A 17,879-nucleotide genomic window follows, 5' to 3' on the forward strand; every position below is an offset into this window, starting at 1 on the left:
CTCGAGGGACTCGAGGGACTCCAGGACAGTCCTGGAAAATTTAAATCAATTGACAAAGATCCAACCATGTATTTGCAAATGATAACACATACAATGGCTAGGATCCAAAAGGAATCAAACAATTCTACTGCACCAAATAAAACAAATGACTGTCCTGAACTCCTTGTAGCCAAACAAATTAAAAATGCAGAATTGCGCAAACTTAAAAAAAAAATGAGCTACACACTAGACGAATACCATAAGCTAAAAACAACTATCTGCACCACATATCGCAATAAATGCAAAAATATTAAACGGCAGATACATATTCTCACCAATCAAAGGATAATTAACACACTATGTTGTAATGATCAAAGATCAACATGGGCAATTCTGAGGTCAGATGCTGGTAGACTGGATAAGAATCAGGCGTCTATAATAACTGCCGTGACATGGGCGAACTTCTATGAGAACAAATTTGCGGTTGCACCGTGTTTTGCCAATGTAAATGCAATTATGCCACCGACTCCGCAATCGCCAATAATCCCATGGTCAATACAAGATATTGAGTGTGCCATCAATACTCAATTATTCAAAGGAAGCAGGCCCGGACGGAATACCTCCCTGTATTCTGAAACGTCAGCCTTTACTTTGGGCTAAAGTATTGAAACCCCAATATGATAATGTGCTTTCATCCTTAGTTATTCCATCTTCATGGTTGGGCTCTATCATTGTGCCCATGTACAAAAAGGGGGAAAGAAGTGATCCTGCCAACTATCGACCTATCGCATTGATAGAAGCATCCGCAAAAGTTTGCGCCATATTAATTTTACGGGAACTCCTATTATTTTTGAAAAACAACAATACTTTACCTCGCTTTCAGATCGGTTAAAGAGCAAGGATGGGGACTTCCCTAAACGCTACGATAATGGCACATTTACTTGCCAAAGCGAAGATTCCGGACATAGGGCCAATATATATGGCCTCAGTGGATTTATCTGCTGCCTTTGATTGCGTTGTGCGTGGTTTGCTTTGGAAAAAAATGAGAGCATTGGGCATACCAGACCATCTTACATATCTAATTGCCAAATTGCACACCAACACCGTGTATTTTATCTGAGTCAATCAGGCCCGGAGCTACCACGGGACCAATTGCGATTGCTTTAGGGGTGAAACACGGTTGCAACTTGGCTGCCACCCTGTTTAATTTATATCTGTGTACCATCAATGATATATGGTTGGAACGAATCAGTTATCCAGCTTGACTAGGCCACCTCAAAATCCAGTGGCTAGCATTTGCCGACGATATTGTCATCTTTGATCGAACTCCATCAGGACTGCAAACAAAGCTTTCATTGTTTGCGGAATATTGCCCAACTTATAATTTGCAGTTCAATGCAGCCAAATCAAACATCTTTCTATTTAACAACTTAAAGAAACAGATCTGTTCAAGGATCTGGACTATTGGCTCAATTTCCATCCCACGGACCTCCACAATTCGCTACTTAGGTTATTTAGTATCTGAATCTAACGCAATATCAATGTGGAAGAATACATTAAACCTAAAAGCAAAAACTCAATCACACAAATGCGCATGATTTTAGTTAAGTACTGAAAGTTTTCATTGCTTCCATTACGCGAATTCTACATCCTTAAAGTAGAGGCAATCTTACTTTACGCACTTGACATGTGCTTGGCCAATATAAATCCCTTTTTGGACCAACTACAGGGCCGCATTTGGAAGGGTATGCTGCGACTAGCTAATTCACTCCCTAATGCGGTTCTAAGACAGGAATTGGGACTGATATCATTGTCTGCTCGTTACAACTGGCGACAGCTCTCAAATTTTGCAAAAATGCTCTATCCACTCCAAAACTCGCTATATGAAGATCTGGGGAGGATGAACACTAACTTGAATCCTCCTTCCATTGAAAAATATCATAGAAAAATGAAAGTTCTTTTGGATGAGCTAGAATTAAAGCCCTCCGATCTTGAATTTCGCCTAGCACATGTCAAGATCCGTCTATTCGCCCACGACTGGTATAAAACCCTAAGTGCTATGGAAAAGTTCAAGTCCTACAAAGAAGCTGCTAAATTTGCTACAGTTCGATCCCCGTGCAAACAATATCTTCAGCAATTTCCTTGCTCTATAGCCAGGGACTTGTACCTAAGGTTTAAACTCAACCAATTACCAACTCTAGAGAAGACAAACTGGAGAAAATGTAAACGAAAGCGGGTTTGGGGATAATTGTAGATTCTGCAAAATGCCTGACACCCATGAAACACTCAAGCATTTGACCATTTATTGTACTTATTTTGAAGTGCAGCGCAATGAATCTTTCAAAAACCAACCTGTGACCGAATCTGTCGAAAGTAGGGAATGGCTATGGCTGGTTTGTATGTGGGGCTCTACAACCAAAGTAATTTTACAGCTCACGCGCTTTCTAACCTTAGTGAATGCCGAATTAGAAAAAGACATAGCAACATAAGTAAACGTTATAATGCCATTCTGAAGGGAAATATTTGAAAAGCATGTGACCCCAGTATTTCAAAGGCAAAATAATTCAACCTGCTGCGAAACTGAAAATGAACAACGTGCTCAAAAGTATGGGGATACCCTTGGTAAATCAAAAAACTGAAGGTGCAAGATGGGGGAACTGCCAGCTGCATATTGTATACATTTTATATATACTGGGATGCATTTAAAGTGTCCTTTTTATTTTGTATTGTCCAGCATCAGAAAACCTGAAGCTTTCTTTTAAATTGAAATCATGTGCATGCAAAATCATACGAAAATGGAAATATGTGTATTGTAAAAGCATGTTGTAAAAGTTTAATAAACTATAAACAACGGTTTGAATAAAAACATTTTTAAAGAAATTTAAAAAAGAAGAAAAAAGGAAAGACAACTTGGCAGGAAAGAGGCTAATTGTATTGTGTCATAGACAGTGGTACAAAAGCCCTCTACATCTTCAAGAATTCTGACTAGCAAGGGAATGGAGTCCCTCTGAACTAGCCCACACCATCCCTGGGGTGGGATCAGCTCTGGTTTTACATTGATTAGGAAGTTACCCCAGGCTGAGAGGGATCCTTAACCCACCCTAACAGAGTCATTTACATGACCCTGTCACACCACATCCTCCAGTTCTTCAGTACCTCCTCTTTGCACAAGTACCTCCTCCAGCCTCTTACTACCTCCTCTCCCGATGTCTAGATGATTTCTCTAGACTCTCATCCTTCTGATTTTACTAACTCCTCCACTTTCTCAACCTTCTCCCAGCACTGCTTCCTCCTCCAGGACCTCACTAACACCCTCAGGGCTGCTCCACCCCACCCCCCTCGCCTCCAACTGCATCCACTTCGGCACAGTTTTTGGAACGCACTGCAAATAAAATCCAACCACGCACCGCAACCCGCTCAAACAACTCAGACTCCCAGACTGGGTGGTTACAGTGGTATTTTGTACCATAAACAGTAACCGTGGAAATAAGTTGTTCCATGGTTTCCCATCTTGAGCCACTGTATTGTGCAATATGGTGTAAAACCTTTAATTAAATCGCTCCGCCCAGCCAACCCCTTTGCAGTCTTTAGATTGAGGTTTAGATTTGTAATGTCTTGATTTTTCCCATAAGTTTAGACATAAATGTGAATCGTTGGTTGGAAAGGGGTGTCTTTTCATCAAATATCTTTGTACACATGCCACCACGCATATCCATACACTTAAAGAGACACAAAGATAGGATGATTGTCTCACTAATGCTGACTGTGTACTAATTCTAGGCTGCCCTGGTGTGCCGCTTATCTAAAGGTGGATAGAATAAGAAGCAGAAAAAAGGAAGATCTTTTGTCTTCTGTGTTCTTCAAGAATTACTGATCTTGATACTCTTATACTTTTCCCCTCTTCAGTCATACTTAAAAAGAGAGAAATTATAGTAAAGTCTACCTGTCCAGTTCTGGTACAACTCAATTTATTAGCCTATAGACAAGATGAATTTCTCCCCTGGATCTCTAAGATATAAAATTGTGTTTACTATAACAACCTTTCTGTGTTGGAGCGAAGACACTATGTCTGATCCATCTTCGGGCCCTTGTAGCTTGCTGGTCCGCAAGAGGACCAGAACAAAACTGTACATTTGGGTTAGGATGATATTAGCCCTATTACAGTTTGTTACTGTGTACCGGTTACATAGTGGTGTGAGTATGCTAAAACCACTTTCTTCTGGATAGTCTTCGATTAAAAGTACAGCGATATACTCACTAGTTTCTGGAGTTTAAGAGACAGGTGCTTTATTTCTTACTGCACTGTCATCAATTGCCATGTGTGTAGCATATAGTCGTGGCCCTGTAAAAAAGTGTGTTCTTACCAAGAATATTTATTTTACAAATATTGCTGCTTGACCCCATAATTAATTGTACTGCATGAGTCTCGTAGTCAAGGTTGACACCTATAGTTATACATGATTGAAGGAGGTCACTAACCTGAGTGACATTCATCTGCTGGTTCCAGTGTTCAAACTAGGACTACTGGGTCTTTCAAACGCTGTCAACAAGTCCTCCTCCTATGCCGGTCGGACCAGCATTGCAAACACTGTTGCTTCTGGTTGGCTGTGTTTATCCCTTACTGATCATGTGACCACCTGGGCTGGAATCGGATATGTCCGTGCGTGACATCTCGCGTCATGTCATACACGTAGGTCAGGCCGGTCAAGCATAGTCGGAATTTGTTCACGTTGGAGAATTGGGGCTTTAACAGTCTTTTAGTCTGGTGACAGCATTTGGAAAGAAACACGCATGGTGTAATCTAAAAGGTAAGGATGGGCAACAGCCACTAGGGAGAATGCCGGAGCGAATAATGTACAACTTTAGAGGTAACCAGGACTACTAAGCAGTTCAAACTCGAAGAGGCAATTATGAGTCAAGGGGTCAGAGACACAGTGTGGCACAGCGCATTAAGGGCGCGGGGACAAACTGTGGTCTCAACCTACTCACGGTGACCAGTGTGGGAATGCGGCCTTGAAGAAAGTGGTATCAAATTAAGTAAACCACTGAAACCGGTCGGCCTAAGGATAAGGATCCTAGTGGTGCACAAATAGTTAAGGAGCCCACACTATAGGACTGCTAGTGCATAGTACATGGTGCACACTGCTCCTTAATCACAGAGCCTTGCTTTTAATTTTATTTGTTTTTAACAATGGGCAAGTCGTAAAACAGGGTTAATAAAAGTAATTACAACCACGTATTACTTCCAACACCTTTTAGATGAATAACGCCTTAAAGGTGCTTTGAACATTAGCCATTTTGGCACTTTTGTCTCATTTGTTCCTTCCGATTAGGGCAAGCTTCTTCTGTCCCCTCACCCTAGATAAACGGCGTTCCACCGCAAACTAGGGTTAGCTACTTCAAGAGCGCTTCGAAAGAATGGTTGGAGGGCAAGATATACTGTATTCCTATACATTACGTAAATAAATCCAACCAAATACTTAACCTGTCTCTACAGTGTGTTAACGTGTAAGGGTTGTTACAGGTTCGCAAATCACCCTAGTCCCTTTATGTGTTGTGTGCTCTCGGTCTCATGTCAGACCCCGCCCTTTACCTCATGGTTCTAATGAAACACAATCCTGAAATGGTAATTGACATAAACTTATCAGGCTGGCCTCAATGAGTCAAAGGCCTAACACTTGGCTGGTTGTGCCTCCTCCTTCTAGGGGCACAGGCATCATATGTGAATGTGAATGAATATGCCACCACTCATATTGCAAAGGGACCAGTCTGGCATATACCAAACTTCAATGGGGCAGCACCTACCGCTACTGACATTATCCATTCCCCTCCTGTCTTCCTTAGAGCACTTTAACAGGGTGGACTGTGTTTTCGTTCTCCCTGCGCCTCTTTAGTTCTACTGACCCCTGGCCCATTTAACAGTGTACCATTTAAACCTTGATGACTGCCATGTAGGGGGGTGAAAAATAAGACATTCCAGAAGGGGCTAGTTAAACTGTAATCTTTTTCAAATGCTTCATTTCTTCTCTGCATAAGGAACTGGCCAAGAACATGAAAGCTTGCAAATAAATGTTATGTTATTGATATCTTACATTTGTATAAGGCCTCCTGGCATAGGTTATAGCAGTGAAGCGTTGTGTGTGCCCTAGAGGCTAAAAGTGGCCATGGAGGCTCTGCTTTCACAGCTGCAACCTCAATGGCTATGTCATTGATAAACAAATAAAATGGAGGAGAGGCAAGGATACAGCCCTGGCAAACACCACCATATACTTTAAGCGAACTTGTTGTTTCACACCAGGGCCCCATCATGGCATAGTTTTCGTGAAATGGATCCCTGATGGCAGATAATAACTCTATGGGGATCTTGATGGACAGTAGGGAACTCCACAGCTGTGGCCCAGACACACAGCCAAAAGCAGCTGTAGGCTCAATAAACAAAATAGGTAACACATATGCTTGCATCAATGGGAATAGGTAAAACGCCTGGTCGATTGCTAGAGACAGAGCGCCAGGGTGAGAGAACGAGCGCGCAAGAGAGATAGTTCTGCTGTATCCAAGTTGTTTCCTTACAGGGGTTGTTTTAGTGTTTTTAATTGTTAACTGTTTGAGTATAGTACATATTTTTAAGGAACCTTGCTTTCACCTTTCTTTTAGTTTGGCACCATTTCTAATTAGACTCGCAGGGTTGTCCAACTCCAGGCCTCGAAGGCCGGATCCATGTCGGGTTTTCAGGATACCACTCATTAATATGCATGAGCTATATTTGCATACAATAATTCTAAATCTATTCCCATTTTTCATCATGAATATTAATGAGGGATATCCTGATTCATCAGGATCCCGGCCCTCAAGGCCTGGAGTTGGTACCCTGAATTAGAGGTTCCTCTGATGAGTTACATCTCTGCCACGTGTTGCCTGCCCTTGATCATGTTACCAATAAATAGGCTAAGAGTCACTTTATTCCTTATTCACCCTTATGACTGAAGTACCAATGAGCCGAGTTGCGGTGCATGTTCCAACACAGCACATACATGCCTTTGATCTCCCTTGTACTTCTGTCCAGAATCAGATTTTGTCACTGTGGTATGACCGCATAAGGTCTGCATCCAAGCACCTTTCATAACAGCTGACAATATTTAGTTGAAACAAAAACATAGCTGTACACAGTGATACCGAGTACGTGGGCGCTGCGGGGTCCAGGCACCCCACGAAAAAAGCAATCTGTGCTAAATGTCCCTATACTTTCAATGGCTTCTCGCTAAAATCTGGATACCAGCGGTCGCCCCCCACCCCTGAAATTCATACGTTGGCTCCCCAGGTGTCAGCAGTCCCACTGAGTGGGAGGATCATATAAAGGCCAGTGTTGTAGAGATACACACTTTTTTGCACATTTCTGCTGTGAATTTGGTCATCAATGTAACAATTGGTTATTTACTCAATGCAGTACTTTTCTGTATGGCCCGACTGTAAATACTGTATGTGGTTCCAGCCTGTGCTCAGATGGTATTATACAATAGAACACATTTAAAATACCAATTGTTTTACTGTTACCGCATAGCTGTAATGGCTATACTATATCCTCTGAAAATCGTGATACTTGCTCCTGTCCACTGAATTTCAATGGGCTTAAGCGTTTCCCATTTCTTTTCTTTATTACAGTTGCCACCTGACTTCCAGGAAAGAGTAAGTCTCCACATGGAAAAGCATGGCTGCAGCCTCAACGTCCCTCTTTGTCATACATCATATGCGGACAGCATTCCGACGTGCGTCATTGCCAAGGTGTTAGAGAAGCCAGACCCAAACAGCTTGCCATCTCATCTGACAAGCGTATCGATGAGGGACCTCAGTTATGGTCATGGCAACCAAGAGCATGATGAGAAGCTCGGCCAGAGGCAGCAATTTAAGTCGGAAATCTACTGCAGCGACACTGCGTTGTACTGTCCGGAAGAGCGGAGAAGGGAGAGGAGGCAAAGTTTTGACGTGCAAGTGAAAGATGGGGGCTTCTTAAGGTCACAGAACTCCACCGATAGCACAGCGGAAGAAGATGGGTTTCACTCAAGCTTCTCTCATGAAGCCTTCAACGAATATGTTACCTCTTTACAAACTTCCAGCTCCTACTCTAGCTTCAGTGTGACGTCCGAAGAAAAAGAGAACAACCAGGCCAGCACGCTGACAGCTTCGCAGCAAGCAATATATCTGGGTAGCAGGGATGACATTTTTGATAGAAAGTCGACAACCGGTTATGAACACCCAGGAAGCCCCAGGTTTGTGAAGTCAAAGTCTATGCAACATATGGAACACAGCCACGAAAACCAAACTGCTCCCAACTTTGTTAGGGCATCCTCTTATGTGGATGAGCCTTTTCATTTCTCTGGGATCACTAGCCCACAGGCACTAGGCTCTCAAATTATCCGCAGCGATAGCAGGAGCGCTCAGCTTTCAGAGGAGGACCTGCCGACCCAGTGGAGGCAACTGAGCGTTGATGATATTGGTGCCTATGCTTACAGGAATGCTAGCAGATTGTCTCCGTGCAGTTTTTCGGAGCAGTATTTCACGAATAGTCCAGTAAAGCAATTGGAAAGTAGAATGAGTCCGATGTATGTTAGCTATAAGCAAGACAGCTTCTCCGAGGGGGAAGAAGGGTGCCAGAACCGAATGGTTGAATCCTGTTTTTTAAGAACAGACTCTGGATTAAACATTGACCTCAGTGCCAGCTGCAAACAGGAGATGCTGTCCTCCTTCAAGTCAAAAGATTCCAGAGATCAAAAAAGTGAACGGCTTTCCCTCCAGATGTCTGGCAAGAGCACCGACAGCAGTAGCACAAGTGTGAAAAGGGAGTATGTTGATGTTAGCCCAAATAGTTCTGCCGAATCCCTAAATCAGGGACCTCTGGAGGCCTCCGACATGCACCCGTCTTCCATTGAACAAGGACCGCATCCGTCTTACCACAGTAAGTCGCAACAGTTTCAACGGACTGGCAGTATTGGGTTAACCCGGAAAGACAGCCTCACCAAGGCTCAGCTCTACGGAACGCTCTTAAATTAAGCATCGCAGGATCTGCAATAAGAATGAAATGTAAGGCTACACTGCAAAACTGCATCACTTATTAACAGGTTGGAAATTGCTGCAAATCTGTTGTAAGGTTACACTATACACTGTTGACCTCGTCCGCATTGGATGTATTGCTCCCCTTTTGTAAACTTTGAAATATTTTTATAAATAAACCTGTATTTGCGAGACCAAGAGAATTTGTGATGCTTGCAAATTTCCAAAACAATATTTTTCATTCTGACGGAAGAAAAAGAAAGTCTTATTTTTTTTCTGAACGGACAATTTGTATCTAACAGAAAGATTTAAACAACCGCAGGCCAGAAAGAAATCAATTTTGTGTCATGAAAGATACAATTGCAGAAAACTGAAAAATAGAACTATTTTGAAATAAAAATACTAGCTCTCTATAGAATTTCTTATTGCTGTATATAAAAAGACCACACTTTGCACAGCGTGATGGAATATGACAATTTTGTTTGTGTTTCTGGGTTCCAACAGAATGTTCTCCTCATAAACTACCACATCAGTCCTTGAGGGCTCCCGGCACATTTCTTTTCGATAGGATTGCATTTATATGGTTGAAAATGCATGAAGTGTCATTTAAAAGGTGTTGTGTTTTGAAAGTTTTTGATTTTTTTATCAAAACAGTTTCCTAGCAAAGTATTTAGTTACATGAGTCGAGACAGACTGACGTTTAGTACTGGGGAAAATTTTTCCTTGTAGGAAGAAGGATTTTTGTCAGGGCTTCGGACGCAGTGACTTGACAGGCGGTGCATGAGTCGTCTGAAAGATGTTAGTCAAGTTTTTTTGAGTTTTTTTTATGAAGGCATGCATGATCTCACTATTACAAGTCAAAAGAGCCAAGTCAGCATTGAAACTGTAACACAATTCAGTGTATCTGGGCAAGGCCAAAAATGATCTCTGCTGTATTATACCTTACCACTGAGTGTGAAGTCCTATGGTGTCAAATGGCAGTGCAGGAAGTGCATCTTCCATTGCTTGCATTACCGGTGTATGTGTGTGTGCGTCAGTGGTAACTCATGGCCAGCAGAGACCGGGAATGGGGAAAGTCCATAACCCAATTGTTGTTTTTTTTTTTTACACTATTCTTTTTAACTGTACACATGAACTAACTAGGTTTTGGACAACTGTGACCAGTGAATTTTCAAAGATTTTGTAATTTTCACTTACGAAAGATCAGAAAACAATAAAAGAAGTAACTCAAGTTCTTCTAGTTGTTATTTTGCATGCCCTTTTTTCAGACATTTGATAGTGACAATAAAGTTGTGTTCTATTTTTATCATATTCAACATCTGTGTGCGTTTATTGGTGCTGTTTATTGTAAATGTTGCCAAACAAGGTCTAATTTCTCTATAGGTCAGACACTTCAGGCAGCAGCAATGCATCTTTTCACTAACTATGCTCTTACAAAAGCTGCAACAGTGCTCTGAATTGACCTACTCGTGCGGCTAAGGGGGTTATTCAGTTTGCAAGTTAATTCAATTGCTTGTTTCTCCGCTGTTAATTAAAGTGCGCATACATTGCAAACCCCTCTGTTCATTTTAACAGCGTGGACATCAAGCTGGAGGAACATTCATCAAATTTCGACATGTCCGCTGCAAAAGGTGTAAGGTTGAAATTACTTTGGAATTCTTTGTCAGGGTTGGGTTTTTCATTTCAACCTAAAAGTGACAGACAGCACACATCCCAAAATGTCGAGCCATTCAACCACAACTGTTTACTTCTATGTCAAAAGATATTTCCGAAAAATGCCTGCCTCAAAAATTCCTCGTCGGTTTGTCTATTTGATTAAGTTTTTCTTTTTAATTTTACTATATGGTAGATCTGCAGTAAATCTTTCATACCATCAAATACACATTATTAAATTACCAGCAAAAGGAAAAATACTCCATCCACAGTTAAAGGTTATTTTACCCCTTTGACAGTGGAGGGTACTCCCCATTCCAGAGAAACGGAGTCCTTTTTGCTCTCCTGGTTTTTCTTTTCATGTTTATGTCCTCTCTTCTCCACCTACAGATAAGTTGTCTGCAACGGAAGAAGAGGATTAACCATCATTTTTGTACTCCATGGAATCTACCTCTTGGTCCCTGCGAACTGACTTGACTAGACTGATACATCCGACTGGGCAACTTGTCGGCAGGCGGTGATCTGGTCTATGGACTATGAATTATGTTATGCGATATCCTTCAAAGGTTCCCTCGCTCATGCTAAACAACCTTCAGGTAGGATGTGTTATATAATGGGAAAGGGCTCGGTGCAGATACCATGTGAATTATCTAACCCATTCCTTTTTGTCTTTTTCCTTGCAGCCTGGGAAATACAAGGCAGTATAACTCCTGAGCTTTTTGCAACTATATATTATTTACCCACAGAGGCGATACTCTCAGGAGGAAAGTCATCCTCATAGTAGGAGTCCCAGAATAGAGGCAAACCATTCCTGACCTAGAACAAGTGGTGATCCAGTTCAGGAGCATGTGAACAAAGTGGGACATAGACCGGGGAAAAAGCAAAACAAAAATATAAAAGAAACATGTAAGGGAGAAACTTAGGAAGGTAACATTAACCTAGTGGGGAAAGTGCGTCAAAGCACAGAGGAGTATTGTACAAATATACAAAATTACACTATTACTCTGCACTGGGCTGGAGTGGTGGGCCAGGTAAGGAGACTTGGGCGACAGTGGTGGAGCTTCCTTGGCAAATAGGTGAAGTTTAAGGCGAGCTTTGAAGTGACCCGAAGTCCGAATGTCTTACATTGTGAGGGCAGTGGGTTCAAATGGATTGTGCAGAGTAGAAGGAAAGAGTGGAAGCAAGAGGAGGATCAAGGTAGGAGCATGGGACAGTTAGGTTGAGTGCGGAAGACGAGCAGTGGGAATGAGGTGGGGGTAGACATTGAAAGTCAGTCGGATACTGGGGAGCAAGACTGTTTATAACTTTAAAGAGTGACAAAGTTTAAAAAGGAGCAGTTCTGCATGGAGAGCCAAACTGCATGGTGTTGATAAATGGAAGTGGAGGAGGATGATTATGGGCATTTTGCTGAAAGCGGGTAGTGACGTTGAGGACTATGGGCCTCATTACGAGTTAGGCAGAAATTCTGAGGTAAATCCTCAAAAAATTAGCACTGAGGAATTACTGCTTCAACAACCTGGTCAGGTGGAATTTCTGCCGGATTACAAGTGGTGGTGGCGGTGTAATTCCCCATTTGTTTTGGGTCCATTGGCCCAATGGGGTTTTTTATGGCGGTAATTGCACCAATTATGATGATTTATCAGCATTGAGTGGGAAGATTTACCTCCAGGGTTTTGCTGGAGGTAAATCCTCCACGCAAAACCAAACGTCATAAATTGGCAGTGGTAAAATTGGCGGTAACTGAGTTACCACTAATTTGACAACTTACTGCCTAACTCATAATTAAGCTGTTTGTCTAGGGGGGCAAAGGAGTAGAAAGGAAGGCCAAGAAGCAGGCACAAACTGTGTTACAGTTTCCTGCGCATTAGCTCAGTATAGATCTATGTTTTCATAGAGTGGGGAGTCAAAAATTGTCAAATTTTTCAAATGTTGAAACGGCTAATACAAGCAGAAGAGGCGGTGGCAGTGATGATTTATTGCCATTGGAGCGTGCTTTCAAGGAGTACTCCAAGGTGGTCCTGGACAAAGGAGCAAGAAGATGAGGGAGGAAGCAGATGTGAAAGGAGAGGGTTGGGATGGCATGGGGTGCTGGCAGAAAGGGTGTCCAGTCAATTGGTCGAAAAAAAACTGGTCGACTGCAATTTGGTCGACGCAATTTGGTCGAAAACCAAATGGTCGAATTTTTTCTTTATTTATATATTTATTTTTCGGGTTTTCGTTTAGTAAAAAAAGGGGTTTTTAGAGAAAAAAAAGGGGTTGGGGGGGACCCCCCCAAAAAATTTTTAAAAAAAGGGTTAAAATAAAAAATTAAAAAAATTCGACCATTTGGTTTTCGACCAAATTGGTTCGACCATTTGTCTGGTCGACCAATTTTTTTTCGACCAAATGTCTGGCAACCGCCAGAAAGTTGATTTCCGTTTTTGAAACTTCAGCATCAGGCAGTGGAGAGTCATCTAGTGATGGATTGTAGTGAGACGGTTGGTGTAACCCATTCTGACATGGCTATGATGAAGGAGTGAAAGAAGAAAAAGATGCGCGTGTAGTTAGCAAAGAGGCGATGATGAAAGCCAAAGGACAAGATACGTCTTCCTTAAGCAGAGGTATAGTGGGTGAAGATGAGAAGTCCAAGGGCTGATCTTTGGGACCCGGGGGGCACTGACAGGGAGGGAATTGGGGTCAGAAGTTGTGGGTTCAAGGAGATTTTACAGGAGCAACCTTCCAGGTAGAATGAAATCCAGGCTAAAGAAGATTTGCAAAACCCAATATCCTGGAGAGTAAGGAGAAAAGAGTGGTTGGCAGTTCAAAAGCAGCACAGCGGTCCAAATGGATGAAAATAGAAGAGTGTTTGTAGTAGTGAGCAGTTGAGAGAAAGTTGCCAAAATGTGCAAGTGCCGTCTCGGTGGACTGTTTACTATGAAAGACGGATTGAAGTGTATCTCAAGGGCCATTCCCCTCAAGGTACTTTGTGATCCGGTTGAAGGCCACCCACTCAAGTATCTTTCAATAATGAGGTAAGTGGAAAACGAGGCAATATTTTTCTGGAATGTTTGGTTCAGCCAATGGTTTATTTAAAAAGAGTAGGACAGTTGCAGATATTAAGGATTAAGAGAAGAGTCCTGAAGGGGGAGAGAGCTGTAAAATAACAGATAAGGGCAAGCATTTGGGACCAGGTTTCTGATAGTTTGAGGAGCAAAGGGGTCAACAGGAGAGCAAGATGGGTTGGTGGTGCAAGGGAGAAGTGCTAGTTTCTAATGTGAGGTAGAGGAGAAGTAGTAGACTGGTAGGGGAGAGGTGGTGGGCAGAAGGATGATGAAAGAGGGAGAAACAGCCAATCTTGTTAGATCGTTACAAATCTTACAAATCTTAGAGGAACATTAGTGAGCACAGTGTTAACAGACAGGGAGGAGACAATGGATATTGGCTTGGAAGGTATGAGAAAAGCTTGGAGGGTAGAGGAAAGTTTGTGGGTTTGATTGCAAAGGGGGAAGACCCGGTGTGGAAAGGAGGAGGATTTGTCAGAGTCCAGTTCAGAGGTGAGGGCAGCAAGGGAATCTTTGAAGTCTAGGAGTAAAACAGGGGAATGTGATTTTCTCCAGCGAAGGTCGCAGTGCATGTTTGTTTTGAGGGTCTGGATCTCCGAGGTGAGTTGAGGGTGGGGGAAGGAAGGTGTGAATGATTAGGGAGAAAGTCAAGATCAAATAAGTGGGTAGGCTGGTCATCAATAGAATAGAAGGAGTAGTCAGGAGAGGGTCAAGTTCAAGCTGGGTAGCTGCGGAGGGCTTGGGAAGTTCAAAGTCACCTCACACGACTATGGGCGATTTGGTGGGAAGTGACTCAAGGAGGTGGGTTAGGTTAAGGAGGAAGGAGTGGAGAGGATCAGGGGGTTGATAGAGATCTTGAACAGTGAGAGGAGTAGGAAGGGAGAAGTTGAATAGTGGCATACTCAAAAGAGGAAGAGAGGATGTCCGATGGGGGCAGTGGTAGGGCCTTATTGATAAGGAGGTCCTCTACACCACACTTCCCTACCGCTCTGGGAGAGAGGGAGAAGGTAAAGTGAGTGTGGAGAGCTGCTAGTCTAGCAGAGTGGGACAGGGTCAGTACCCTGGCCTTGTCAAGAGGGTACAGCAACCTCTCTTATCCATTGGTCGGAGGCTTACAGTGGAGAATTCCAAAGCCAGTACTATCACTGAGGTAGATGGTGCCCCCCTCTTTTGCCAGTCTGCTTCTATGCAGTCCACAATTGTCTCACATCATGCCTGCAACAACAAATATTTGATATTCTCTTTCTGTTTTTTTAGAACTGTAAGGATGCAGAAGTACAAGTCTGACACAGAGGCCGCGCGTTTGTTGGCAAATACTTCTATAATCTACAAAAGTAAAGAAAAGGAAAACCTATCTGGCCCTATTTCTATGAGGGGTTGCCCTACCTCACCAAAAAGACTAAGGGATCTGTCAGGATTTCCAATAAAGTAAAATGTCCACCGTCCTGTGTTCCAACCTATTTCTGTCATTTACACTTTAGATTAACTAAGGAAAACTGGGGTCTTCTTGATCCAGAAGGCGGTTTCTCTCATTCTGGATGCCAACTCAAAATGTTCAATCCTTGATGAGAAAACACAAGGAGTGGTCCTTTAACTCAAAAGTTCTAGATGTGAAATAATGTTCCAAAATATCATAAAAACACCAAAAAGCACAGTTCCCAAGTATAAGGGAGATGTCTCATCCCCTGTTCTTTCTTCTGTTCAGAAACGTACCATCAAGTCTGGTTCAGTATTCTCCCAGACTTGACTGCAACTCTTCTTATTTCACCAAAAGTTGTATTTCACAAAGAAAAACACCAAGCACCAAGCCAGGTTCACCATCCTGCCAGGCTTGATTGTAGCTCTTATTGTTATATAAAGTATAGCTTCCTTTGGCAATGAGTTCCCAGCCCTTTATCTTTGCTTCTCACACTTCTTTCTCTCTTTTGTATGGGTCCCAGACCCCTCTGGGATATTGCAAGATCTTTCTGACTTGTTGTATAGTTTCTCTCTCTCTCTCCCCCTTTTATGCTGTCTCATGGCTTCCTGACATGCTGTGGGCCTCAGCCTCTTTGTTGCATCTTTCTTTGATCTCATATGTATATTCTTGCAGGGCTTCCCCAACTTCATGTGGGCCCCAGACCCTGATGTGTTGCACTTGTGGGGCTTCCTCAACTTCACATGGGTTCCAGCCCCCTTTCTCATGCTTATTTTATCTCGTACCCAGGCCTGGTTCACTAACCTGCCATGCACTGTTTTTCATGTGTCTGTTTCTTATCCTTCCCTAAGTACTAGTACGAGGTAGATGGTGTCCTTCAGCCTTCCCCAGCTTTCTCTGTGATCACTACCAGCCGCTACAGTAACCCACGTACCTTCTGTGGCATTACCAGCGTGCTTGGGCAGCTTCGCGGGACTGCTGCTTCCTGCTGTGAGGTTCGGCACAACTTCCAGCAGTCTCTACGTCTCTTCACGGGATTTCAAGGTCTGGTCCCTCTCGGGTCACGCTTGTCAGTCTGACTGTGTGGTCCGACTCCCGGTTGCTCACGGAACCACCGATTCTCCAGCCTGTACAATGGGGAACACAGTGTGTGTCCAGCGAGGCTCGGTCAGACTTCCTTGTTCCCCACGGCGAGCCTCCAGCCAGCTCTTGGTTCCTTCCATGAAAGAACTGCTCTCCAACACAGTCCATCTTCCCTTGTTTAGGTCCGACCCTGATTGACTGTACTGCGTATTTTGGTTCTGTGGTGGGCTTTTTCCTCCTTGACTTATCTTCGTACCAGTAGGTAGTGTCACTCCATCTGGGTAGTTCTCACTCTTCTTCATCCCAGTATGTTCTGTATAGTTGATGTCTACTACTTTACAGAAATACATTTATATCTGGGGGACTACAGTGGATGGAGTGCGGTGAGAGGAGACGGGGGACAGAGATGGAGGGGTTACATATCGCATTCTCCCAAGGTAGTCGTCACTGGTCCCATAGAAGGTTTCCCTCCCCATGAGATCCACCCATTGACTGCCACCCCAATGGGGACTATCTGGTAGCCGCCTCACCTTCCTGCCCTTACGAGAAGGGGCTCCCCCCCATGGGTGCAGTGGTAGTACCCTGGGATTTCTCACAGAACCAATGAAGCTATCCCAAACAAAAGATCTAAACAGATGAGAGCGAGATCCCTATCAGCGGCGTCCACACTCAACGAACTACAGGGAACCAAGACCTGCATTGCAACCAGCAACACTGCACACTCATATGCTATCAGCGTCCCAAGACAGAAGAGAAGAAGAGCACCACTGCGGCAAGCAGAACACAGCAACTGATAGAGCCTCACACCGCTTCCCAGAGCCGACAGAAGAGACACAACCACCAGTGGTCGACCCCCTAGACCACCAGTGACTAAAAACAGCGATACTGGTCCAACAAACCATGGAACTTACATACACAGAAAAAGAACACAACCCCCAAACCTGAACTTAAACATTCATCCTTCTCAGCCGCCATTATCGTTCTATTGCTTACCCGCATGCCATAAGTGTATGGGGCCTAGCGCCCTATTTGTAACATAACATACAGCCTGGGATAGGAAGACTGGACCAGAGAACCAACCCAGAAAATGGGAAGAAAATAAAAGTCATGAGAAGCAGGAAGTGTGGGTTGTTCGGTGATGGACCAAGAGACAAGCAGCAGGAAGGACAGAACAGCAGATTGTGGAGGCGAATTATGGAAAAGGTGAGATATTGGGTTATGAGTGCAGGTGGTTCTGTAGTGTGAGCGTGCGTTGTAGTGTGGAGAGTGAGCTCAGGAAATATAGATTAATTCGTGACTGTGAAGCGTATGGTACTGAGCGGTAGGAGTGTGACTGAAAAGTAGGGTGGTGGAGGGAGTAGTGTGAAAGAGGGAGGGACAGGAGGTGGAAGTAGTGTGGATGAGGGAGTAGTAGTATGGAGGGGAGAGAGACATAGGGTGGAAGAGGGCATAGTATTGTAGGGGAGGAAGTAGTAACATCAAAGATGTAGGCAAAGGCCAGAAGGTGTGAGGGACAGAAGAGTGGTGGAGGAAAAGCAAGCAGAGACGTGAGAGGTTGGGTAGAAGGCAAGGGAATAGAGGGATAGAGAGGAACCCAAGCATGAAAGAGGAAAGATTGAATCAAGCAGGATATCTGCTCACACGCTGTGAGCCAGCAGTTG

At 43.5% G+C, this 17,879-nt stretch overlaps 1 protein-coding gene across 3 annotated transcripts in view; it reads left to right on the forward strand.

Annotated features, from left to right (window-relative positions):
• The window catches only part of BEGAIN (brain enriched guanylate kinase associated), a 1,200,709-nt gene extending 1,190,454 nt beyond the window's left edge, over positions 1-10,255 (forward strand). For all 3 annotated transcript variants that reach the window (XM_069637769.1, XM_069637771.1, XM_069637770.1), the window contains one exon: positions 7,639-10,255. In XM_069637769.1, coding sequence (XP_069493870.1) covers positions 7,639-9,024 — 1,386 coding nt within the window. In that variant the 3' untranslated portion in view covers positions 9,025-10,255. The remainder of the gene's footprint in view (positions 1-7,638) is intronic.
• Positions 10,256-17,879: the final 7,624 nt, after the last annotated feature.

Source organism: Ambystoma mexicanum, chromosome 14 (genome assembly GCF_040938575.1).
Source record: "Ambystoma mexicanum isolate Mex_15411 chromosome 14, UKY_AmexF1_1, whole genome shotgun sequence".
NCBI classification, from domain to species: Eukaryota; Metazoa; Chordata; class Amphibia; order Caudata; family Ambystomatidae; genus Ambystoma; species Ambystoma mexicanum.